At 47.0% G+C, this 24546-nt stretch overlaps 1 protein-coding gene across 2 annotated transcripts; it reads left to right on the forward strand.

Moving 5' to 3' along the window:
• Positions 1-177: 177 nt before the first annotated feature.
• Positions 178-24005, forward strand: SLC49A3 (solute carrier family 49 member 3). 2 transcript variants are annotated; one of them, XM_027653130.1, is made up of 10 exons: positions 178-316; positions 8761-8919; positions 9796-10015; positions 15804-15880; positions 16000-16137; positions 16684-16800; positions 18346-18498; positions 20329-20486; positions 21555-21667; positions 23058-24005. In XM_027653130.1, exons 1-10 carry the CDS (start codon positions 188-190, stop codon positions 23210-23212), a joined length of 1419 nt encoding a protein of 472 aa, XP_027508931.1. In that variant the 5' UTR covers positions 178-187; the 3' UTR covers positions 23213-24005. The 2 variants fall into 2 exon arrangements, with proteins under 2 accessions (XP_027508931.1, XP_027508932.1); XM_027653131.1 differs by lacking the exon at positions 18346-18498.
• Positions 24006-24546: the final 541 nt, after the last annotated feature.

Genomic DNA, 24546 nt, shown 5'->3' on the forward strand with positions numbered 1-24546 from the left:
GTGCCGTGCTGGGCTGTGCTGTGCAGAGCTGGGCTGTGCCATGCTGGGCTGTGCCGGGCTGGGCTGTGCCATGCTGGGCTGTGCCGGGCTGGGCGGTGGCGCGGCCAGGGCCGCCCCAGGGAGGCAGGCGAGGGCGGCGGGGCGGGGCTGGACGCGGCAGTGCCGAGCCGAGCTGAGCCGAGCCGCGATGGAGGGAGGCGAGGCGGCGAGCCTGCTGGGGGAGCGCAGCCTGGGGCGGGTGGCCGAGTTCAAGACGTACCGGCGGCGGTGGTTCCTGCTGGCCGCCGTGTGCCTGCTGAACTGCTCCAACGCCATGGTGAGTGCGGCGGCACCGCCCGCGCCGGGACCCGCTTCCCCCGCGCCGGGAGCCGCTCCCGCGGCGCGGCTGGAGCCCCTGCGGGCGGCCGGGGCGGGAGGGCGGCGGGGCGCTCCTCCGGAGGGGTAGCGGGTGGTGGGGTAGGGGGCGGCCGCCGGCAGCCCGGGGTGCCCGAGCGCTGGCGGAGGCGCAGCGCAGGCAGCGCGCACGGCCCTCCCGCCCGCTCGCATGTGCGGGGGCTCTGCAGAGCAGCTCTGGCTTCTGCTGATGCTGCGGAGGGAGGACGGGCTGGTATGGCTTTCCACAGCCAAAACCACCCCCTGTTTCTTCCTAGAAGCAGCAAGGCAATCCTCAGGGCTCTGCCCCAGTGCCCTGTCTCAGATCCACCCCCTCATCCTCGGAGCACCGGGGCTCGGTTGTACGCGCACAGCTCAGAGGAGCCTCAGCCTGGCCGTGCCGTAGGGACCGAATAAGTGGCTTTTACTTTTGAACTTTGTTTCCGTGGTTGCGACCTCGGCCTGCACGCTTCCCTTTCTGACCGGTGGGATCCGGGGCACGGAGGGGTGGTGACAGGGGAAGGGCAGGATGGGGCGGGAGGATGTGTGTGATCTCCAAGAGCATAGCAGGAAGTACCGCAGCGTCAAGTCAGACTGGGATGAAGCAAAATGTGTCCCACTCGGCACAGCAAAAGTTGTTGCCGAGTCCACTTCGTAGGCCATGGGGAGACAGAGAAGGTGTTCAGCGTCTGTGAGCGTCACATGTTTCGAGCCTAAGAATAGCAGAGCAGTGTTGAAATGCCGTGGGAGAGGAGCACGAGTTAGCTCGGCCTCTTTGCTGGCCTAAGACAGCAGATTTGTCTGGTCACAAAAAGGAGCAACTAGGTTTCCTTTCAGGGTATGTTGCACAAACAGAACACTATAGGAGTGATTCTTCACTAAACAGAGGATTATGTGAACTTACTGCCTACTCTTACTGCCTTATTCTGAAAGGCCAGGAAAAAATGAGATGCTTGATCCCATGCCACCTGTTGAACAGATTAAAATTAAGTTCAGTAATTACTGAGATAAACTCATAAACTTAGCAAGGCTTACTACACAAGATAGAAGCCCAGATCTTTGCTCGTCAAGTCACTGAGGACATTGTTGATAATTATCAGATTGATATAGAATTATTCATGTGCTTGAGGATTACCATGCTGTGAATGCAGACTGTCTGGCAGACAAGATCAGGCAGTGTAACCTGCAAACATTTAAATGCTGGAAGGAAGATTAGGTATTCCATGATGCAAGAGCGCTGGAGTAGAGAAATGGGAAATTATAGTGAGAATTTGGCTCTATATGAGAAAAAAAGAAAATGCACCTTCTCAATAGCAAATCAGTGCATCCTTTAAGAGTGTAAAAAAAGATGCCCTGCAGAAAAACTCGACTGCTTGCTTGCGGTTACACTGGCACAGCAGAAGAACATTATGTGGCAAAAAAGTCCCTCACCCTGCTAAAAGTGGACAGTGACAGGATGTCTTGTCAGATTCTGACTTTGCTGAAACCTTAACAGTGAAACAAACTGGAGGGTTACTTAAAATGGTCCTTTCAGTGCATGTGCAAGTGTAACTGTGTCTTGAGTCATGTTGCTGAAAACTTTGTAGCCCTGAGAGATTGACCTGTTGTCTGTTTCCTTGTTCTCTTGACAACTTCCTGACTATCTGCAGTATTATTTTTCCACAGTATGAAATTAGACCGGAACTTTATTCCTTCAAAACTGAGTGCCTAATCCTGGAGTGGAAATACTGTTTCTAAGCCATTGCAAAGGTCTGGAATGGCAAGTATGCTGATGTATAAAGTTGTAACCAAACATTTACCCATGCTAAAGTTTCTCTGAAATGTTCCTGATAAAAATCACATTAAAATGGAGGGAGTGGTTGAAAGTCCATGAAATCAAAGTGTTTGTTTGCTGTTTAAAAGTTCCAGATGAAAAGATTAATTTACCAGTTCTGTGGTGTGAAAATTTGCCATGCAAGTTGTGTCCTCGATTCCTACGCAAATGTTGCATGCAGCACTTTGTTCTCTGTGTCAGGCTATCTGCGAATGCATATGATAAGAACATATGACTTTTGAATTTTCTGACTTGGACCTCATTTTCTGGACCAAGTTTCCAGGATGATGCCTTGTATTCCCCACTCTTGCACATATACAGCAATTTTCTACTAGTGTCCTTGGGTGTCACTAAAAGTGGCAGTCAGGAGACAGTCCTGAGAGGGAGTCTCTGTCAGTGTCAGGAAGACAAGACAGAAGCAACTTAACTGCAAGAAAGGATGCTTGGTCATGCAGGAAGGGCAGGCTGAGAAAGGAGCATTTCTTAGTTTGGTCTGGTTTAGGATATGATTGAGCAAAACCAGGACAGACCACCTGGTGATGAAAGGGGCACTCTTTCCTATATCCCCCTGCTCTACATCACTGTGTGTAATTCCTTCATTAACCAGAGCACATTGGGGTTAATATTATAATAGAGGCCCTTATGATGAATGATAAATAGCCCCTTACTTGTACCTCTATTACCTGAGGTTGAAAGCCTTTGTCTCTCCTTGCTGTACAAGGAGGGTACTGCCTTAGCAGGGTTTGGTTCTCATTTCCTATATATGGCTATTCTGTGAATTCCTTGCTGACAATGTAGTGTAAGAGACAAACCCCCACCTTATCTTAAGAAGGCCATAAACACCATAGACATCAGCATAATTCATTGCTACCTGAAGTCCTGGGCAGAGAGGATGTTCTCACCACAGCTAAGCTTAGATGATTTATCCCCAGCTGTCTCTTGCAGCTGGTGAGGTGTGACATAACTCTGCCTGAGGTTTCTCTCTGGGTTTGTTTTGCCAAACTGATGCTGTGGTTTTAAACGTGTTTTTTTTCATCCAAAGACTTAATGTTTAAGAGTATTCATGGTGTGCTCACAGCTGCTATAGTGGTAAACTGCTGAAGCAAATGCCTCATTCCTTCTTGCCTCCTTCCTGTGAAGCCAAGCAGGTTGGAAATTTATGTTTCAGGGGAGGAACTTTTTCTTATTTTCTCACACTGGGGACACAGAAAAATACAGAAGAATGAAAGCAGGTGTGTTTACTGTCCTTCTCTGTGCTTGTCAGCTGGAGCAAGCTGGGGAGGAGCAGCGGTTTGGAGCTGGCTCATGCTTGGCCAAGTGGTTCCTGACTCACCAGCTGGAGGACTTACACCACCTCTAAGTGTACTTGGGAGAGGAAGGAGAGCTGCATAAGTGGAGACTGGCATGCTCCAGGGGAGGGTGCACACGCTCCTCACCCACACCAGTCTGCTCCAGCAGCGCCCCTGTAGATACACATGCACACACAGCTGCTGCCGCCTGGCAGCCTCTGTCCTGACTTCCCAGGCTCCTGTGTCAGCACGGGTGCCTTCGTTTGAGGCCAGGGGCTGTTTGCTTCCAGGCTACGTGGCCCTTTTAACCTTGAAGATGAGGACTGTGTTGTAAGGGCTTCACAGCCTGGTCTCAGAGGGCGAGGGGGCAGCCTCTGTACTGCAGAAAGACATCCTGCATCGCCCTGTAATCAGTGTCCAGGTGCATGAGAGAAAGCATGCTGGGACTGGGAGAACTGCTGTAGGCAAAGCTGGGGACTGTGGGCTGCCTTGGAATTCATGGAGGGAAACTAGGTCCTGTGGGTGAAATAGTTCCTGGAGAATCTGTATGGATGTGGAAACAGTGAGAGCAATATGGTGGAAGAATTGAACCAGGAGAAGATGGAAGTGGAAGGGGAATGAAAGCAGGAGGAAAATGAGAGGGTTTGGGCTGATTCTGGGAGGAAGAGGGCTGAAACCATGTTTGAGAATCAGTTAAGGGTTTAAGAGGGTATCAGAAAATGTAACAGAAAAACAGGAATGGCATCAGGATGAGAACAGCTGTAACTTGTTCTTGGTTACAGGAATGCCCATGAAGGCTTGCAATTTTCATAGAATCATAAAATTGTTTGGGCTGTAAGGGGCCTTAAAGATCATCTTTAGGTTCCACCCTCCCTGCCATGGGCAGGGACACCTTCTACTAGACAAGATTGCTCAGAACCCCATCCAGGCCTCATCTTGAACAACTCCAGAGTCCACAACCTCACCAGGCAACTTGTGCCAGTGCCTCACCAACCTTACTGTAAATTTCCTAATCTCTGATCTAAATCTACCCTTATTCAGTTTAGGGCCATTCCCCTTTGTTCTACCACTACGTGCCTTGTGAAAGTTCCTCTCCATCTTTCTTGTCAGCCCCCTTTAAAGGACATTAAGCCTCAGTTAATGGAGAAGGGACCAGGCAGTCCCTGGGAGGTGCTGGAGGATTAAATGCAAAAGGTAGAAGAAGAAGCTTAAAGCAAAGGGAGGGAGAGCTGAAAGTGGAGCCAGGACCCCTCCAACATCTGTACCAATCAACTGGTTTGACTGTCAGTGCCCTTGCTTTCCCTGGTTGTCCTACATTGTTAAAGAAAGTGTGGAGGGCCCCCCCTGTAATTAGGGATGTAAGTAGACTCTAGGTGGAAAAACGTTTCTGTCCTTTTCTTCTGGTGATGGAGCATGGCTCTCCAGTCAGCCAGCTGTGTGCCAATGGGAGCTGCATCTGTACTCCTTTGCAAGCCAGAACAAGCTTGCAGGTCTTCAGGGGACCTTCTCTCCACTTCCTGAGCTGCTGTGCCTGCTGTGCAGAGCACAGGTTTTTATAGCAAAGAATGTGTGCTGAGATAGGACTCCAGCCCACACTAGCATGCACTGAAGCTTTTGCTGTCCCTAAACCCAGAAATCACAGTGAGATGAATCTGATTCTAAGGCTTGAACTCAGGAGAGGAGTGTGGGAACTTCAATTTGTATATTTGGAGAAGAAATGGTGTGTGCTATTGCAGCAGCTATTCCAACATCCTGCTAGATGCATATCTGAAAGGAGGGAAAGGTCCATACGAAATGCTGAAGGAGCAAATACTATGGTCTACAACACGAGTGAACATTACCAATGACATTGGACTATACTACAGGAGAAGCTTCGTTTGAGAACAACTAACGCAAAATCTGTGAGGTAATGCTGGGAAATGAGTTTTGCCAAGTATTAAGGGATTGGGCTCGCAGACTCATTGTAGCTGTTTGGTCTTCAGAGGAAAGAGTTCCTGTGCTTTAGTAGCTCTGCGTGGGTTTCTGTATGAATCTCTTGGCCTAATGTGCCATGGCCCAAAATGTGAACTGCTGCTGACCTCCAACACCATCCACTCCAACTTTTGCCAAGTTGGGAATTCTGTCGAAGTGTGATGAAAGGTTCTGGTTAATTGTAGCCCTGGCAGGGCTCTGAAGGCACATGAGCTGTAGTAGGTGAGTGAAAATTGCTTGTCACCATCGCAAGCAGGAACTGACATTGTGACATCTGTTGAGCTGCCTCCAGAGAAGCATAGCGCATAACAGAGGCTCCTCTTGATGCCTTCTGCACCTCACACTGAGGCTCTAGTTCTGTGTGGCCTCTCAGACAATGGAGCTGAGCGTAGCTTGACCAGACCACAAGGGTGTATTTCCACAGAGGCATCTGTCTCTCTGTTTCTTTTTCACTTATCTGTCCCAGAAGCAACCAGATTTTGGGAGCTGACATCCTATGATCTCTCATGTTCTCTCTCCTCCTGCACCTGTCCCTGTGACCTGCAGTGGGTATCAAAGCTCACCTGAGCTTTGATACGGCTATTCATTCAGGAGTTGGACCCAATGATCCTTCCAGCTCAGAACATCTGTCATTCTGTGATTCTGTGGCTTTGGTGGGCCAAAGCTGAGTTAAGAGAATGGCCCTTGGAGAATGAAGGAGAGTGGAACCTCCCTCTGCCTGTATTATGTATCTTTAGATGTTACAGGACTTCGACCTCACCAAGAAAAAACTGCATCTTCTTTACATGTTCTGCCTGAGTGGACTTGAATGAGAGCAATCTCTGTGTAAGTACCAGCCTTGGCAGTGCAGAGTTTCAGAAAAACATGTAGGATAAGGGCTCCAGCTCCTAGCAGAAGAGCTTACTAGCTACTGTGGGTGAAATTACCACAGCTGGAAAAACCAAAAGCAGGAGGTGGCATACTCACTCACTATTTCCCTGTGCTGGCAAAACTCCACTCCGCAGTGCCATCTCTTTGTTGCAGGGGCATTTGGTGGCCTCTTTGACTACAGTAACACCTTGAGCTCCATTGCCCAGTTCTGAATTTCTCTGTTAGAGCAACACATGGTAAACAACGAAACATACTTTTTGTCTCCAGACTCTTGAAGAAACCCACATCCTATTTTGAGAAACAAGCTCAGGCCTCAGGCTTGGACAGGTGGCAACTTTCCAGCTTCTGTGCTCTCACACACATATGCTAGAACTGGAATTCTTGTTCAGGATAAGAGTACAGCGCAGCTCGTGTGCTTGGTTTTCAGCAAGGAACGGTTTTACTCGGTCTAATGGAAATGCGTCAGAATACTTAATCCCAGCTTGTGTGGACACATACACTGTACACAAAATGCTGTGCTCTGGCTTGTGCCATGACTCTCCTAATGATGTCATGCATGGGTGAGCATCTTGTGTAGAGGAACAGGAGGAATGCAAATTTACCTGAAGCTGGCTTACAAAGTGTATCATCTCTTTAATTACACTGTTTCCTGGTACAGTGTTTCATCACCACCACCCCCATCTGGAAGGCAGTGAGAAACTGAGAACTGCTATTGCTGGAAATACACAGCTGGGATTTGTTTAGCAGCAGTTTAGCATCCCATAATCAAATTAATGCTCATGCCTTAGTGATGCTTGTAGCATCTAAACAGTTACATTAGCATTAAACATTTAAATTCCTATCCCAGTCTGATGAAAGTCTGGGAAGTGATCTGGAATACCCTCCATGTTGTCTAAGAGTACAATTTCCTTGAGCACCCAGCATCTTCATCCACCTGACTGAAGAAGCTGAGCGAATACCAATTCCATCCCCTGCCAGACCTTTGACTGATGTCATGTGTGTGTCTGAGCCCAGCGTGGTGATGTGAACTTTGAGTTGAATGCAGGAGACAGTAGTATGTCAGCTCCTTCCAGAGAAGACTGATGCTAGGCATCCTTGCAAGGACACTGATATTACATTCAAAACTTCTCTTTTACCACCATTTACTCATTGCATCCCTACTAGGAGAAAAGCCTAGCTAAACAGTGATTTGCACATGGCTGTTCTCACACAGTGACACTGAGAAGAACAAAAGTCCATCTCCCATTCTGCTTCTGTCTAATCTGGTAGTTTTTATGGTCCCTAGCGTGTAAGAAAAGTACTAGAACACTGGAAATAACAAGTAGAGTGTAGGGGCACAACTTCCTCTGAGGTTACCTGAGCCCTTTTTCAGTTACACATTAATGCCACAGATGATCCTGTCTGCAAGATGCAAACTGGGAAGAGGAAGCTTGTGATGGCAGGGAGGAGTGCCTGGAAAGCAACAGTGGCTGGAGTTCTTCTGTAGAAAGCTATAGCTGAAGTTTTTGTTCACTTTTCTGCAAACTTTATTATCTTCAGTATTCAGCAGCAGCAAGATCATCTTCTAACACCGTAGTAGCTTAACATCTGCATTATTGAAACTTGTTCTCAGGTTAGGCCAATCTTTTTGAAAAGCACCAGGAGGTGTCTTTGCAAAAAATTCTACAGAAACATCCTTAAATTTGGGTTTAAATGTCTTTCTTGTGGGCATGATCTCAGGACCTGATTTGAGAATCAAGTAAGTCTTGTCATTCTTATAAGAAACCAGAAGCAGATAGGAACTGTGAAACCAGTACCTAAAACAAGGTTTAGGGAGATATTTTCAGATATGGCATTGGAAGAAAAATATGGATAGTTATTAAAGTACTACTTCTGTGTGTGCCTTCCATCTTACATGTCCTGATACACTGAATAATGCAAATTTCTAGGCCTTTTTTTATCAACTGAGTGTATAGAGGAAAGCATGGAATAATGTACCTCTCTTGGCTGACACATAACAAAGTTGTTCTTGCAAGATGTCCAGGAGTTACCAGTGGAACTGTAAATAGCAGTCTTGAGTTTAGGAGGCTCTTAGTTGCAGAGAGGAGGCAGCAGCCTCATTTTGTTTATGCTAGTATAGAAGCATTGCTTGTGTTTTACATCAGGTAAGTGCATGCATCGAGGCCAACATGTTCAACATAGCGACTGAAAAAGGTACTGACCTCTACTTTTGGCAGCCTACAGCATCAGGTCCAGGGGATTGGGGATGAGGCAGAGAAATGGATGGGGTGCTCTGGGCCGAGTAACTGCAGACACTGGAGGTTTGAATTTTTATTGCCAGCCTTAAAATCCTAATTTCAAGGAGAGACTGAGACAGTGAGCCTCCTCACAACTCAGTTTGAGGAGATGCTGAATTTCTGTTCTGGAGGTTTTTGTGCTTACGTGTGTTTGGTCTCTACTCTGCAGCTGTGGCTGACGTTCGCTCCTGTGGCTGATAAGACAGCTGCCTACTTCCACATTTCCCTGGAGACAGTCAACTGGCTCTCAATAGTGTACCTCCTCATCTCCATCCCGTTTGGTCTGGTGGCAACGTGGGTTCTCGACAGCGTGGGGCTCCGGTGTGCTGTGAGTTGAAGTGTTCTGTTTCCCTGAGGAGGTTTCACCTAGAGACAGCAGATGCAGAAAGCACTAACTTGCATGCTTTAGATGGGAGCCTTGCCAAATGCTGCAGAGGATAAGCATGTTGAAAGCTGTTTCGGTAACAGCTGTCACATCACCTCTGAGGTGAAGAACAGTGGGAAAAGTCAGAATAAGGTTGCACCCCTACTTTCCTTTAGTTTTTGTTATCTTAGCCAACTGACAGGGGTAGATGCTGTGAGCTGACTCTGTGAAGAGCTGTAATTGGGTAGGATTTGCTGTGGAAAAGTATTAGCATAGCTATTTCATTTGCAGGATGAGTTTAAGGAGCAGCAGGGCAGGATGCAAGCAAGAGACCCCTGTCAGCTCAGAGCTTGGTCTCTGCTAAGCCAGTTTGGGATCCCTACACAGTCTTCCCAAAACTGTGTTGTGGAATGTGGCACTGAAACACTAGTGTGCTAGTGGTATAGAAGAGCATTTGCAGGATCCATATGCTGGATGATTCATTGCCATGATTTTTGGATTGTCACAGCAAAATATGGGTGATGGCACAAACTTGCCAATAGGGTGTAATTAGTGAACTTTATTTCTCATCCATTCCATGCCAGTGTCTGCTCCCTTGCATAAGCTACACTGTGGTGTAGTTCTCATACAGGGCCAAGACAACCACATTGCTCCCTAAGGAGACAAGTTGGATCAGGAGCATCTTACAGTGGCCCAATGGGGTGGGGATGATCTGCAGGCACATATTAATAACACCCAGTGTCTTCTGTGGTGCATATGAGACTCTGCTCATGCTAATCTATTTTATTAAGTTCTACCCTTCAGGCTTCAGCACACAGGCCCTGTTTCTGCTTGCTGCAGGTGATCCTGAGTGCGTGGCTGAATATGATGGGTAGCATCACGCGGATGTTCAGCGTCCTGAAGTTCCTGAGCTTGGGTTCCCGGAGTTACTGGTACCTATTTATTGGGCAGTGCCTCTGTGCACTGGCACAGCCTCTTATCATCTTTTCACCAACAAAGCTGGCAGCACTGTGGTTCCCAGACCACCAGAGAGCGACAGCAAATATGATTGCATCAATGGGTAAGTGATAGCTTCGGAGCAATATTGCTGTCTCCCAGAACTTGCTAGTGTTTGTTCGCTTTTCAGAGGCAGCAGGCACAGGAAATCCTCTGTACTGCGGCCATTTGACCTTGCAAATGCAGCTCCACCCAAGAGTCTTGTAGCCACGTGCAACAAAACACAGGAGCAAGAAATGGGTCTAAGCCACATCTGGGTGCTATGTTCAGAGCAAGCCACCCAGGCTTCTAACCTTCTTCCTCTCTGCCATGAAGAGATTATCATCTTTGCCTAAATATCATAGAGGTTAGGGACAGCCCTTAATGTTACTAAGTACGAAGTCTTCAGTGGCCTTAATTTTGCAGCTTCTTAGGAAGGTGTCCAAATTGCATGTAGTGCCAATGGTCACAGTTGCCAAATTCTGTAACTGGATAGAGGTGGGACTGCTGTGGCAGTGATGTCCACCAGTTTGTCCAGTAGCAAGACTGAGCATGTATTCTTAATTGGTGTGTATGCATACACAGATAAAATACCCTCAGCTGGCCACACCAACATGTTGGGGATGCTAAATGGTGGGACAACCCACACAGAAGCCACACCTGCCTTGCTAAGTGCCTGGAAGGTGGGAAACTGGAGGAGAGGCACCAGATAAGCTTGCTCTAATCTCGTTCCTTGGCTCCTTTGGGCCCAGGTAGAGACAGGATACTGCACTTGACAGACCTGTTTCCTCCCTTCATGTGGCTTTTTACCCAGCAGCCAAAGAAATCTCTTCCTCTTTTCTCCAAGGACCTGAGGAATGCTTCAGAAACTGGGCTGGCTCGCTGGCTCCAGCTGGGAAATCTCACAGTACCTACATGTGTGGGGGAGCCCTGTATGTCCTTCTGTCAAAACAGCCAACAGCTGCTTTCCCTCCCCGTTGTGTTGGAGTTGTGAAGAAGGGACAGGCATGGGCAAAAGGGCAGTACAGAAGCACCTCTATACAGCTTTCTGAAAGCCTAGAGCATGGACTCTCTTGTTTAGCAAGAATGGATTTATGGTCTCAGAACAAATAAAATCTTTTTGCGCTGCCTTTCCTAGAATAGGGTGGACCTGATGACTCACCTTGTTTCCCAATGCTGAGACAGACCTTCACCTTCCCTGCTGGAGAAGGAGCTCTTTTGTCAGTGTGGCACCATACAATACCACCAAGGACCACTGGGCACTCAGTGCTTCATAGCCCTGAAGGACTCCAGCCTGCAAACAACTTACCTTTTTTAAGTAAGAGAGCAGACAGAGCAGCCAAAGAGCATTTCTTTCACATAGCTCCTTAGTCTTTTCAGGACTAAACGGATCTAACTATGGTAAGAATAAAACTGAAGAGCAAGAAACCATAGATTCCTGAAACCTGAAGCTGTTCAGTCTCTGCCATGTTGGGACATCAGAGTGTGGTCGGAATGGGCTGTGATTACTGTCTGCAGCAACACCTGCAGGTTGCTGTACAGAGGGCTTCTATTTATAATGCCTGCTTACACCCATAATGTTTGCTGTATGAAATCAGGATTTCATTTCAAGAAAATTTAAATATTGCCTAGAACGAGGATCTACCGCAGCCCCAGTCATTTATTCCAGTGGCTAATTACATCACTGGCAAATGTCAGCCTGTTACTTCTCATCTCAATGCTCCTTATCCCCCAGCTATTCAGTCTTGTTGCACCTGTTTGTCAGGTAGTTATGGACAGAATCACCTCTTCTCTCTTTTGTCTAGGAAAAAGTAACTTTACAGCCACGTTTGCCTTTGCTTCTTCCCACTTGTCTCCATGTCTTCCTGTTGCTCACTTGAGCTTTCTCTCTCATATTGCTCCAAATTATCAGTACCCATTTCCTGTGTAATTGCCTGAGCAGCACTCAGCACTCCAGTATGTTTGATATCGGTGCTGCACACAGAAACTGGCCCTACAGCCTCTTGCTATTTAGTGGGTAGTCTTCCCCAGGCTTTTGTGACAAATATGGACCTTGCACCCAGGATCCTGCTGAGCAGCTGAAATCACTATGACTCAGCTGTCAGAGTGATTAATGACTCAGCTCTGGAGTGTTTATTGTATTCTGGTCCTACCCATCACTTCTAGAGACTTACTCACAGAGAAGCAGTGCCAGATCTCCTGTGAACACCATGAGAAATTCTCCTGTGTCAAAAGTAGACAGTCTTGTCTGATTCCACTGAAGTGACCCCTGCTTCATCCATAGGATTCTTCATTTACTGTGGTCTGCACCCTGAGGAGTTTCAGTGCATCAGCATCACTGACCACAAAACACATAGCTCCATTGCAGAGTACTGCAACCTAATCCACCAGGACTCTTGGACCATAATGTACAGTTGATTAACTGCAGTGATCTCCTTTCCATTCATAGAAGGTTTAGGCTCATAAAATTTCTCTTCCCAGGAAAAGAAGACAGCTGAAACCATGTAATTACTCAAGTAGTCTCAGTCTTTTAAATTTAAATTTAAATTTAAAATTTAAATTAAAATTTAGCCCAATGCTCGCATTTTCAACCTTCAGCCATACCTTCTGGAACTGCTTCAACATGTCTATAGTTCATGAAAACAGCTGACTAGTTTGCAGGCGACAACCTGCAAATGTTCTCGACAATGCCCAGTTGCATTTTACCCCAACAGAGAAGATTTAATCCATCTCCTTGGAAACTGTTGTTTAATTGTGTTCATGTACTTAGAAGCAGGTAACATTTCACCAGCATCATAAGCTAGTACTTTCTCAAGTACAGAGCAGAAAGACTACAGCTGTAGCACTATTAATGACGCCTCAGCAGAACCGTGGAACAGATAAGGTTGGAAGGCACCTCTTGGGATCATCTCCAATGCCCTGCTCAGTCAAGCCTGGCTAGACCAGGTTGCCCAGGTTTATCTCTATTCAGGGTTTTGACTGTCTGCAAGGATGAAGGTATTGCAGCTTATCTGAGCATCTTGTTTCAGTGCTAAACCACTATCACAGTAAAGAAGTTTATGTTTGGGTAGAAATTCCTGTGTTATGCTTTGTGTGAGAAAAGTCTGGTTCCATCTTTGTAATTGCTGATTAAGGTTCTTCAGGCTAAACAGTCCCAGCTGTCTCAGCCTCCTTAGGTATGAGAGATGTTCCACTTCTTTAATCATGTCTTTGGCCCTTGTCTGGACTTGCTCCATTAATTGGTGTCTTGTATCGAGGAACCCAGCACTGGACTCAGCCCTCTCTATGTTTCTCACCAGGTCTTAGTAGAGAGTAAAGATCTTTCAGCTACTGGAAATGCTCTTCCTAATGCAGCCCAGCGTGCTGTTGAACACCTTTCTTCAAGGGTGCATTGCTAGCTTGTGGTCAACTTGCAATCCATCTGGACCCTGTGTCCTTCTCTGCAAAACTGCTTTCCAGTAGCTTCTCCAGGCTGATCAGTCCTAGCTCTCTTAATGTCTCCTCACGTGACAGAAGCTCCAGTCCCTTAATCATATTTTATGTTTTCTGGACCAGTAAGTTCCTGTCTCCCTCACACTGGGGGTCCCAGAACTGGACGCAATAATCCAAATGTGGACTCACCAGTGATGAGTAGAGGGGAGGGAGCACCTCCCACTGACAACACCCTGCCTAGTGCAGAGCCCAGGCTGCTGGTGGCCTTCTTTATCGGGAGGTTGTGTTGCTGCCTCATGGTCAAGTTGGTGTCCATCCGTCCCTCTGGTCCTTCTCTGCAGAGCTGCTTTCCTGTTGGTGAGCCTCAAGGGGCACTGGTGGATGGGGGTCATTATTCTTCCCCAGGTGCAGCACAATACATTTCCTCTAGCGGAGCTTCACAAGATTCCCCTTTACCCATTTTCTTCAGTCTGTTGCAGTGCCTCTGAATGGCAGCATGGCCACCTCTTCTATCAGCCACTCCTCCCAGGTTCACATCATCTGCAGACTGTCTGTTGGTGCAGTCTGTCCTATCATCCAGGTTAAACTGTACTGGCCCCAGTATCAGCCCCTGGGGTGCATCACTAGTGACTGGCATCCAGCTGGTCTTCCTGTCACTTCCTGTCTTCCAGGCCTCTGGGCCTGGCCATTCAGTTGGCTTTCAGTTCATCTCACTGTCCAATAGTCTAGCCAGTACTTTGTCAGTTTTTTTGCAAGATTGTTATGGGGACAGTGTCAACTGCCCTTTCCTCATCCATCCAGCAAGTCATTTCACTGTATAAAAGCTACGAGATTAGTTAGGCATTTTTCCTTTTCACTTTGTTGTCCTTCCTGTGCCTGGAAATGGTGGAGAGCATTAGTTGTTTCATGACCTTCCCAGGGATCAAAGTGAAACTGAAAGGCCTGGAAAGTTCCCTGGATTCTCCTTGTCCTTCTTGAAGATGGGAGTGACATATGCTTTTTTCCAGTGTTCAGGAGCCTCTTGGAATTGCCATGGCCTTTTAAAGGTAACCAAGAATGGCCTTGCAATGCAAACAATCTGCTTCTTCAGTACTGATGCATCCCATCAGTCTCATGGATTTGTGTATGTCTGGGCTATGCAATGTTCTCTAACCTAGTCCTCCTCCATTGAGAGTAAATCTTCATTACTCCAGACTTCACCTCTGGTCTTGGGGCTGAAGACCAGTCTTACCAACAACAAATGAAGTGAAGAAAGCATTGAATACCTTGGCATTTTCTGTGTGCTTTGTCACCCACCCTATCCAGCAACAGCACCACATTTTCCCTAACTTTATTTTTGCTGCTAAAGTGCTTGCAGATGCCCTCGTTGCCTTTCACCAGACTCAGTTCCAAGCTGGCTTTGGCTTCCCTAATCCCATCTCTGCACACTAGTAGAAAATCAACTCTACTATGAGTATTTGCAGAATGTTGCCTTAAAGTTCAAAAATTGTCTCCTGCAATTTTAGGTGTTTCCAAGCTAAGTCCCAGGAGTCCTGCTTCACATGCTGCTCAGCTCTAGCCCCATAACAATGCAACACCCTCTCGAAGTACAGTGTCCGAGATTCTCTGCTGTCATGTGATTTTTGTAGTTGATAGCAAAGATCAACTTGTTAAGCCTGTTTGGGCTTTACTGAGGAAGTATAAAGGCTTGAAAAGTGTCAGGAATGACTTAGTGTCACTTTAGAGAGCTGTCATTTGGCTTATCTGCTGTTCATGCCCTTTTGACAAAGGAAACTAATGGCATCCTAGTGACTTTAAAAAGAGCATTGCCAGCAGGCTGAGGAGGTCCCCTGTCCACATCTGATTCCTTCAATGTTAGAAGGGCGTGGACATATTAGTGTAAGTGCAGTTAAGAGCCACTAAGACAGTTAAGGGAATGGAGCATCTGTGATGCCAGCTGAGGCTGAGCAAGCTGAAACTGTTCACCCTCCAGAAGCCTCAGGGGGTTCTTACACACAATAGTGTATTCCCCCTAATGGCATGGGGGAACAAAGAATGGAAAACATCTCTGTTTGTAACTCCTGCCATATAATACCAGGACAGATGACATGGATTCATTTACCTTAATTTTGTCCCTTCAGCTTGACATTTACTGAGGCAAGCTTCTGAGGGTGAGTACATCATAATTCACAGATGAAAAACAGTCTAGAGGGGTTAGGAGTTGTAGGGAAATGGTTTTATAGGATGAACTTCATGGGGGTGAGAGAACAAATGTGGCAACAGTAAGACCAAGCAGTCAGCTTCTCCAAATGTTCCCCTACTAGTTTCTCCCTGTTTATGCCTTGTTCTATCCTTATTACTCTGCTGCACACGGAAGCTCTGGTGCTGGCAGGCAGTAGGGGCAGACACATAATTCTGACTACCTGCATGAAAAAAAATGTCTCTCTTTTATTTCCTTCCAGCCAATCCTTTAGGCATCCTTATAGCAAACTTGTTGTCACCTGCACTAGTTCCTGAAGGAAAGCACATTCCACTGATGGTAAATGAAATCTGCTTTTGTCCATTTTAACTGGGCTAATTTGAGTCCAGCTGATTTATTTGTTTGGGAGCAGTGGAGCTGGAAAGACTGGTAACTTGTCTTGTCCTTATGTTGTGTAGCTGGGTGTTTATGCTGTCCCAGCAGTAACTGCCTGTGCCCTGGCAACACTGGGGATTCACGAGAAGGTTCCTCCCACGCCTCCTTCAGCCAGTGCCACTAACTCCAACTCACAGCCGTTCTTCACGGGGCTCAAAATGGTGAGTGCTATAGCACAGAGAGTGCCATGTGGAGTGAGGGATGCAGCCCTGCCAGACAGGAATATGCTGAGGAATTTCCTTACAAAGCAGACTCAGAACGCCACTTCCCCAAACCTGCATGGAAAGCCCCCTGAAGGGGATCAGGATCCCTTCCTTCCTCAGGGAGTGAAGGCTGCTCACAGCAAAGCTGCAAGACATGCTATCTGAGCATTCAGCTGTGGTCTGGCTGTCATTCAGATACCTCAAACAGGCACACCTGGGCTCACCCAAGAGGACCACACAACTTGAGCCCTCTGAACAGATGTGGTAAGGGGTAGGACAGTACATGGCAACACGAAGGAAGAATTTGGGCACTGAAGAGATCTTTCCTCCCTACATGGTCCCAATTTTAACTTGTCCTCTGGCTGAACTGACAGGACAAAGCCCTACTTTGTCAGTAATCACAGGGTTGCCCTGTCAGCATTTTCACCTGCTCACCTTCAAGTCTACTGTCACAGCCAGGCTCTTTTTCCCCCTCCACTTATTTACACTAACTTCTTTTTTTAGCTCCTGAGAAACAAGCCATACATCATCCTGGCAGTGTGCTTTGGAGGAGGAATTGGGATGTTCACCTGCTTTTCAGCCCTGCTAGAACAGATCCTTTGTGAAAAGGGGTATTCAAATGTGAGTCTTCCTCCTTTTCTCCCCATTGTCCAAATAATCTATGATACAATCAAATTGATTTTCCCTGATAAGGAATTCAGAGCAAAATGAAGACAATTGAATATGCTGCAGTCTCATATCTTATTTGTTCATATTATCTAATATAGATTAAGCAGTACATTAATCCAGAGCACAGCCAACCTCTTAGCATAATGGATAACCTGCATTTTCATTACTGCTCATGACCAGGTTCCCATTTGCAAGTGAAAATTTTTTTAGGAAAAAAGAATATTGCAATTTTCCTAAGCCCCTCCAGAGCACTGATATCTGTGCAGCCTTCTGTCACCTATCCCAGAGTAGAACGGAGCCCAGGCAGGCCCTAAAGTGAAGCTGAAGGCAAGCAGCTTTTCCTCTTTGCACAGACTTACACGAAGCCAGGGCAGCAGAGGAAGTCCCAGGTACTGTGACAGCTGTTTTCCCATCCTTGCTATGACACTGCTCAGGTGCTGCTTTTATGGTTCAGCACAGTGTGTGCACAGCTGGCTCCTCCTGCTCTCTCCCTGTAACAGCAGGAGGATGTCCCAGTTCATGTATTTCCCCTCAGCAGGCTGCACTTCAGTCCTGCTGCTTGTATTGCCATGGAGGTCCTCTTAAAACACCTCTCCAGATGTTATGTATGCACATTTACATGTCTGGTCTCTGTCCACCCCCTCTCCAGCTCCCAGGTCTAACATCTGGCTCAGGGCTCCATAGCCAGTTCGTGTTTGCAAACACCGTTGGCTTTTACCTGGAAACCTTTTAAACTTTTCAGCCTTGCTTTCTGTCCCTCATGATGGTTTTGTCTGTGTGACTGGCTTGTCCCACCCCTTTAGCCCACAGAAACCATTTCGTGTACCCTTTCCTTCCAGTCTGCGCCTGAGGCTCCCAAAAATGTTTACCCAAATTCGTTAAAAGCTGCTCTGCTTTTGGGATTGCTGTCTGCATTTGAATTCTTATGGAGTTGAAGAGGTAGTACAAACAAAGGGTAATCACTGCAGGCAGCAGAGCATGTACCCCATCTTAGCTACTGCTCACTGCCTCTCTAATTAGGCTTTGACACAGCCAGGTGATGTGTCCCATCTAACACGTGTTGGGTGTGCCAGTGCAGGTCCCTGGTAAGAAAAGGGCCAGGAGGATGATTATAAACAGCAGCAGGTCCCAAGGCAGCTGGACCTGTTAGCACCAGTGTGGACAAAGCACCTGATTGCCCCTGAAAGAGCCCAGTGGCTCCAGGCTTGAATTTTTAATGCCAGGAACTGCTGTTGCTCTGCACCCAGCCTCCCTTGACAAGTGTGCAGAGACTGGTCATCCCTTGGGAGTGCTGTCACCCTGCTGTCCCCACACACTGGTAGAAGCACTTGTTACTTGCTACTCAGCACCCTGTGAATGCCTCAACTACTGCAGCGGGCAAGGACGCTTTTCCTACCTCAGTAAGTGATCCCCTGGCATTTGGCAAATGGGTCAGCGACATTAAAATCTCTTTTCTAACTGCTCTAGTTTCTCATTACTTGTTCTTCTACCCTCCAGGATTTTGCTGGCCTGAATGGTGCCCTGTTCACAGTGTGTGGTTTGTTGGGTGCTTTCCTACTAGGCATGTATGTTGACCGGACAAGGAAGTTCATAGAGTCCACCAAGATTTGTTTCTGTCTGAGTGCACTTGCCAGCATTGTGTTTGCAGTGGTGAGTTCTCCCTTGCATTACACCATATCCGTGGGCTTATTTCTGTTGCCATCTGATAAATCATCGGCTTAAACCAAGGTCATTTGATGTCATAGTATTTATTAAGCCATGTGTTACGCTTTGGAATTATCTCTCTGGGCTAGGAATGTTTTAAAGAAAAACCCTTTACTGAGAATTTCACAGTGACTGTGGAGCCCGAAAGAGACTGATTCAGGATATAAATAAATTGGCATAGTTTTACTTCCCTACACTGGATCACCATGTTTGCTTCCTGACTCCCAAGGCCATTTTTTCAGAAAGGAAATGGAACTGCTAAATATCTATCTTACAAAAATGAACAAGAATGCCCTGTTTTCCCAACGCCTGCCTTTAACAGGGGTGGCTGTCGGGAGTGTAACATTAGCAGAAAGGACCTAGTTACGTGCCTAGTTCTTCAGTAGTTCCTTGAGGAGGACAAGACAAGAGAGGCAAAAAAGTAGAACACTTGGATTCAGTCAGGAGAGGAATGCAGAACCTGGAGACTTTATGCCCATGAGGCTAGAGTGCAAGTACTGCACTCAAGCATAACCATTGCCAGTCGGAGCCTTCACACAGCAAGAATCTGATCATGACACAGGGGACTCCTAGCACTGCAGAGGACCCAGAATGGTGCAGCTTTCTGCTTTCCCTGCAGGCTTATGCTGTGCATTTCTCTTGTGTGTTGAAAAAATCAAGACTTTCAGTAGAGTGTGATCCCACCTTCCCCTGCGCTAAGATCCCAGTGATGGTAGCTCCATTTGAAAGAGACAGACAAATGCAATGCCTTTGTCACTGTAGGCCAAGGTGCCTAAAGCAAGCCTTGCATTTCCCCCTTTAGTACTCCAGCATTTTTTTTGAGGATGATCTGTATACAAGTCAGATTGCCTGGACTCAGGTAAAGCACTGAGTAGGAAGGAGGCAGTGTTAGGAGCAACAAGCAAACCTTTCCCTCCTCCCCTTCCTTTCTTCACCATCATCCCATACAGATGAACTGTTAGTTCAAAGTATTAGAACAAAAATAACCCATTCAAATCCGCTTCAAACTCGGATTTCAAACAGAGTTTTTCTTGACTTTACCAGTTTAGCTGGGCCAGGCCTGCAGCTGTGCCAGGACAGACACCACATGTTCCTCTGTGGGAATTTATTACATCAGTAAAGAAGGAGGTACCAGCAGTGTGGCTGCAAAGTACTTCATCTTTACCAGCATTGGTTGGACAAGGCCATGCTCTTTCCTCCGGAGTTAGGGACAAGGCTGTTCTAGACACTAAACTCATCTCCATGTTTTGTAAATGTTTTATGGTTTTTTGGTTGCTTTTTGGTTTGTGTTTTTTTGGAGTATTTTTGTTTATGTTAAAAGCCCAGTTTTACAAACATGAGTCTGACTGATTTTCCTTATCACTGAGCTGCAGCAATCCAGTGAATTCTCACATGTAACCCAATGCAAACAGCACCTACAAAATGTTACTTTGCACTGGGAGGAAGGTGTGTGTTTCACTTTTGGCTAGAGGTATACTGAACACATTCCTGGTAAGTTACTATCCAGGATATCAAGTTAAAGTATTATAACCACACCAGTGCTTTTCAGGTAATTCTGCTGAATCCTCCCTCCTCTTGCTTCAGTTCAACAAATAACTCTCCATTGTGTAGCCATTAGTTGACTCTAGAGACCTGGAGGTAAAAAATTGATTTCAGGAACAGATAGGGAAGGTAGTGGTGAGACAGTGAGGCCTTGGACCTTCCTGCAGGTTATGGGTTCAGAGACTTTCTATGCAACAGTACTGACACTGAGACTATTGTGTCTTTTGCCTGCAGGCTTCTCGGTTCAGACATCAGGCCATCGTGTTGGCCATCACCAGCTCACTCTTCGGTTTCTTCGGTTTTGCCATCTACCCCATTGCCATGGAGCTGGCTGTGGAGTGCTCCTACCCCGTGGGAGAGGGCACGTCTTCAGGCCTGATTTTTGTTGCAAGGTAAGCAGGCAGCTTAAATCCAGTTGACAGCTGAACTTGGATTCAAACACACACAGACACACACACAGGGGTGTGGGTGCAGGTAGAGAAGAGAGCATGGACATCAGTGCTTGCCACCCTGCTGAACTTCTCTCTGGTGTCTGTGAACATGACCATGGCAAGAGGGGAGCTGGTTGGCTGAGTGATAGAGCTGAAGAGCTAAATGTTTTAAAGCAAGGAGGATTACATGGAAGTGGTGCAAGAAAAGCAAGAAGGAAGATGAAGGTCTCCCTTGCTTGGCACGAAGCGTGATTTAACCATGTCCAGCATCTTTTGGAGCACATGAGGGCTGTGTGCCTGAGAGACACACCCATTCCCATCACAGTACAGGTACTTGTCAGGTCTCAGTGCTCTGCTGAGGGAGATGGGGCTCATCAGCCCCAGGGCACCTGGTCACAACAGATGGGACAGTGACTGTCCTTCCTGTTACCAATTTACCTGCCTAAGGCTGGCTCTGGAATTCAGCAGGAATGACTTGTTGGAGCTCTAATCAGTGATACAAATAATCTGGTGCCACCTTTTGTGTCAGGTGGAGCTCCAGCAGCAAGAAACATCAGTGAGTGAGGGGCATTAGACACTGCCTTTGAAGGCTATTGTCTCTCATTGGTTGTGGACTTTGTTGCTGCTGCCAGCCAGCTATGAGTAAGGAGGAGGCTGAAGTCATAGCATGACTTTTTTCCATCCTCAGTCCTGGAGTGAGAGGTGTTTCCAAGTCTCTGCCCAGTGAATAAGCCTCAGCTTTTTGAGAGATGTAGTTCAACACCTGCTTGCCTTTAGAGGGAGTATATAGTGATTCTGCCACACTGGCCCTTTGTCTGGACATGTGCAGAAAGGCTGATCTGGACACCCTGTGAGCCAGGGCCAGTTAACCAAGTGCCTGGGCCAGCGGAATCCAGCAGTAGCTTTCTCTGGTAGGAGGAACCTGCTCCAGAAAGAAGCCTCGCTCCCTTCTGACTGGGAAGCTGGGATTGTCTGCAGCACTGATAAGTCAGGCAGGTGCCATAACTGCATGTTGGCTTCTCCCCACAGCCAGGTTGAAGGTGCAATTTTGATGATTCTGCTACAAGCCCTCACTGTCCGTGTTTCTGAGGATCCCTCCTCCACCTGTGCCCTTGACCAGGATGGAGCCTTGGACTGGACAAGTAAGTACGTCCTTGGGAAATGATGCTGGACATTCGGTTGCATCCTGTGTAGCCCCCACCTTCCTCCAGGTCTCACTGTGAGGGACCCTGCAATGCTGATTCCTGCTATAGTGTATTTCCTACCCACCTTTCCAAATCTGATAGTGCACTCCTTGCTACCAAGGAGTTCCTGCTAAACCAAGCCTACAAGACTGAGAACAGGAAAACTCTAAGGTGCCATGAATGCCACTGCTGGCTCTGGGTTAAAATTACTTTTATGGTCACCCTGCAGAGACTGGAGCTTCACCAAGCTAGAAAGCAGCTGTTCTAAGAGGAAGACACAGTCCATGTAGCACAGCCTGTGCTGCTTTGCAGCGTGGGAGGCCAAGAATACAACTGCACTGACTGAAAGTGACCTCTCTTGCTTCTGTACAAACACCTGTCTGTGTTTGTAACATAATGGTACAGCTTTGTTTTGACTTACTCCAGATTTCCCTTCCTTTCCTAGCTGGTCAGAAAAAGAGACAGCAACTGAGATGAGAGCACAAATGTGTTTTCATTGCAGGCTAAACCCTGGCCTTGATCTCTCAGCTCGTTCATATTTATGTAATATTGACCCCAAGTCCTGGGAACACTGTAAACAAAGTCTGATCATCATCTTTTAAATATGTACTGCTTGGCTGAGCAGAAACTCCCCACAACAAGCTCCACTAGGTGTCAGAGATCAAGGCTTCATAACAGGCACCCATTCCTACTCATTTTGTGATCTGATACATGCAGGAATGTCTGTGGAGAAAGGCACGGAGGTATGTGTTTGAGACACTGCTGGAATGAGAACTACTTTCAGGCCTTGCTCCATAGTCTTTTAGATATACTTTTTTTTTTTCTTCAGAAAAGTTTCATTTGACTTTTTTTTTTTCTTCAGAAAAGTTTCATTTGACACAAATTTTTCTTAGATAAAAGTTTATGTTTAGTGAACTTTTTCTACACCTGCTTTCAGATGATATAACAAGAAGCACTACCTTTGAGGACCTGTTCTCTTATGAAACTCAAGTGTTTCGATTCAGTCTTTTTTGTAACATTTTTCACCACCCCACAACACACAAATATGTACATTTACACAGAAACACACACTCTCACAAACACACTGTGTGCACTGTTGTAAGGACTCTGACCTGTGGGGTCACACAGGATTTGGAGTCCTAGAAACCTTCCACATTCCTCCTAAATACTCCTCCTATGCCAGTGTTAGGTGAAGCAAGGTTTGCCTGTTACCAGAGTGGTGTTGCCCCCTGTGGTCTACACCCAGTGCTCAGGGATAGCCCTGTGCTGTTTCTGGGAGCTGACCTCTAGGCTTCTGCAGCCACGGCCAGTTGTGGATTCACTGTCTAAAAGTGTACCTTTCCTGCAGCTCCGGTGCTGGTGCTGGCTGGCCTCTGCACTGCTATGGCTTGTTGCTACGTCATCTTCTTCCACACGGACTACAAGCGGCTCCATGCTGAAACAGTCAGTGGTGATTTGGTCAAGGCAGAAGATACAGCAACAGCAGATGTTCCTGAATCCTAAGCAGGCCAAAAAGGGGATGCTGAGGACCAAGGGCTCGGACCTGTGGGCATGGACCAATGCTCATCTGGCACACTGGGATATCTGGGTCCTGTTGCACAACAAGCAAGACTAGACCAAAGGGCACCTTTGCTGTGCACCCCTCAATCTTGCTTTTATTTGGGGATCTTGGCTGAAAGAAATGCTGTCCTGACAGAAAGGTCAAAGTGGGACTGGACAACTATGCATGTAACTGAAATTTTTATCTGACTTAATTCAAGCTAAAGAAATGTTGCAGAGGAGGGGAGCATCATATTTCAGCCATTTTTTTGTTTTCATGTACTTGGATCAAGGGTGAAGGTTTCAGAGGGATGGGAGCTGTGCCTACCACAAACCCAGTGGAAAACTTCTGTTTAAGGGCTGTGGTTCTTGTGCAGCGTAACAACTCTTCTACTCTGAGGTTGGATCTGATCGCGTCTCTTAGCTAAAAGGCAGTAGGAGCTAGAGGATCCTTTCGTTTCAGCAGGGAAGTGAAAGTATGTAATACAAGTCTGTTACAATGAGCCACTTTGTCTTCTCCTGCAGACAGGAGAAGAAAAGCCTTGCCTGCAGTGGTGCCTGTAAGAGAAAATACCAGCAAGCAGCAGGAGTTAAATATGGCAACATTCCTCACCGATCTGGTCCCCTGCCGGGTGCTGAGACATTCAGGTTAAGCTTGTTTCACTTGGGCTTCTGTTTCTCCTCCTCTCCTGCAATTTCAGTGGTTAAAGTTTTCCACAAGAAGACGAACCTACCTGCTGGTGTAATATTAGGGTAGTGTGACGCTGTAGATATGGCAACACACTTTCTGAGCCCTTTTTAATTAAGAATGGTGTGAAACAAGGCTGCGTTCTCGCTCCTACCCTATTCACAATCTTTTTCAGCATGATGCTCCAAAGGGCCACGGCAGACCTTGATGATCAGGACAGTATCTACATTCGATACCGTACTGATGGAAGCCTTTTCAATCTAAGGTGACTGAAGGTCCACACCAAGACCTTAAACCATCTTGTCCAGGAGCTGCTTTATGCTGATGACGCCGCCCTTGTTGCCCACACAGAAGCAGCTCTGCAGCGTTTAACATCCTGCTTTGCAGACGCTGATGAGCTCTTTGGACTGGAAGTCAACTTGAAGAAGACAGAGGTTCTCCATCAACCTGCACCTCAGGAAGTCCCCCATCATCCCCACATCACCATTGGCGAGTCAGAGCTCAAATCAGTCCAGCAGTTTAATTACCTAGGCAGCCTCATCTCCTCGGATGGTAAGATTGATGGAGAGATAGACAACAGGTTAGCAAAAGCACTATATGCCTTTGCTAA

This window comes from Corapipo altera, unplaced genomic scaffold, assembly GCF_003945725.1.
Source record: "Corapipo altera isolate COAL_440 unplaced genomic scaffold, ASM394572v1 61305, whole genome shotgun sequence".
In the NCBI taxonomy this organism is placed as follows: domain Eukaryota; kingdom Metazoa; phylum Chordata; class Aves; order Passeriformes; family Pipridae; genus Corapipo; species Corapipo altera.

Excerpts from the sequence above, each read along its gene's own strand:
- SLC49A3 (XM_027653130.1), top strand. The coding sequence starts at position 188 with ATGGAGGGAGGCGAGGCGGCGAGCCTGCTGGGGGAGCGCAGCCTGGGG. Across the intron at positions 16,138-16,683 it reads TCTTCACGGGGCTCAAAATG|CTCCTGAGAAACAAGCCATA; the intron begins GTGAGTGCTATA and ends TTCTTTTTTTAG. Across the intron at positions 18,499-20,328 it reads CCAGCATTGTGTTTGCAGTG|GCTTCTCGGTTCAGACATCA; the intron begins GTGAGTTCTCCC and ends TTTTGCCTGCAG.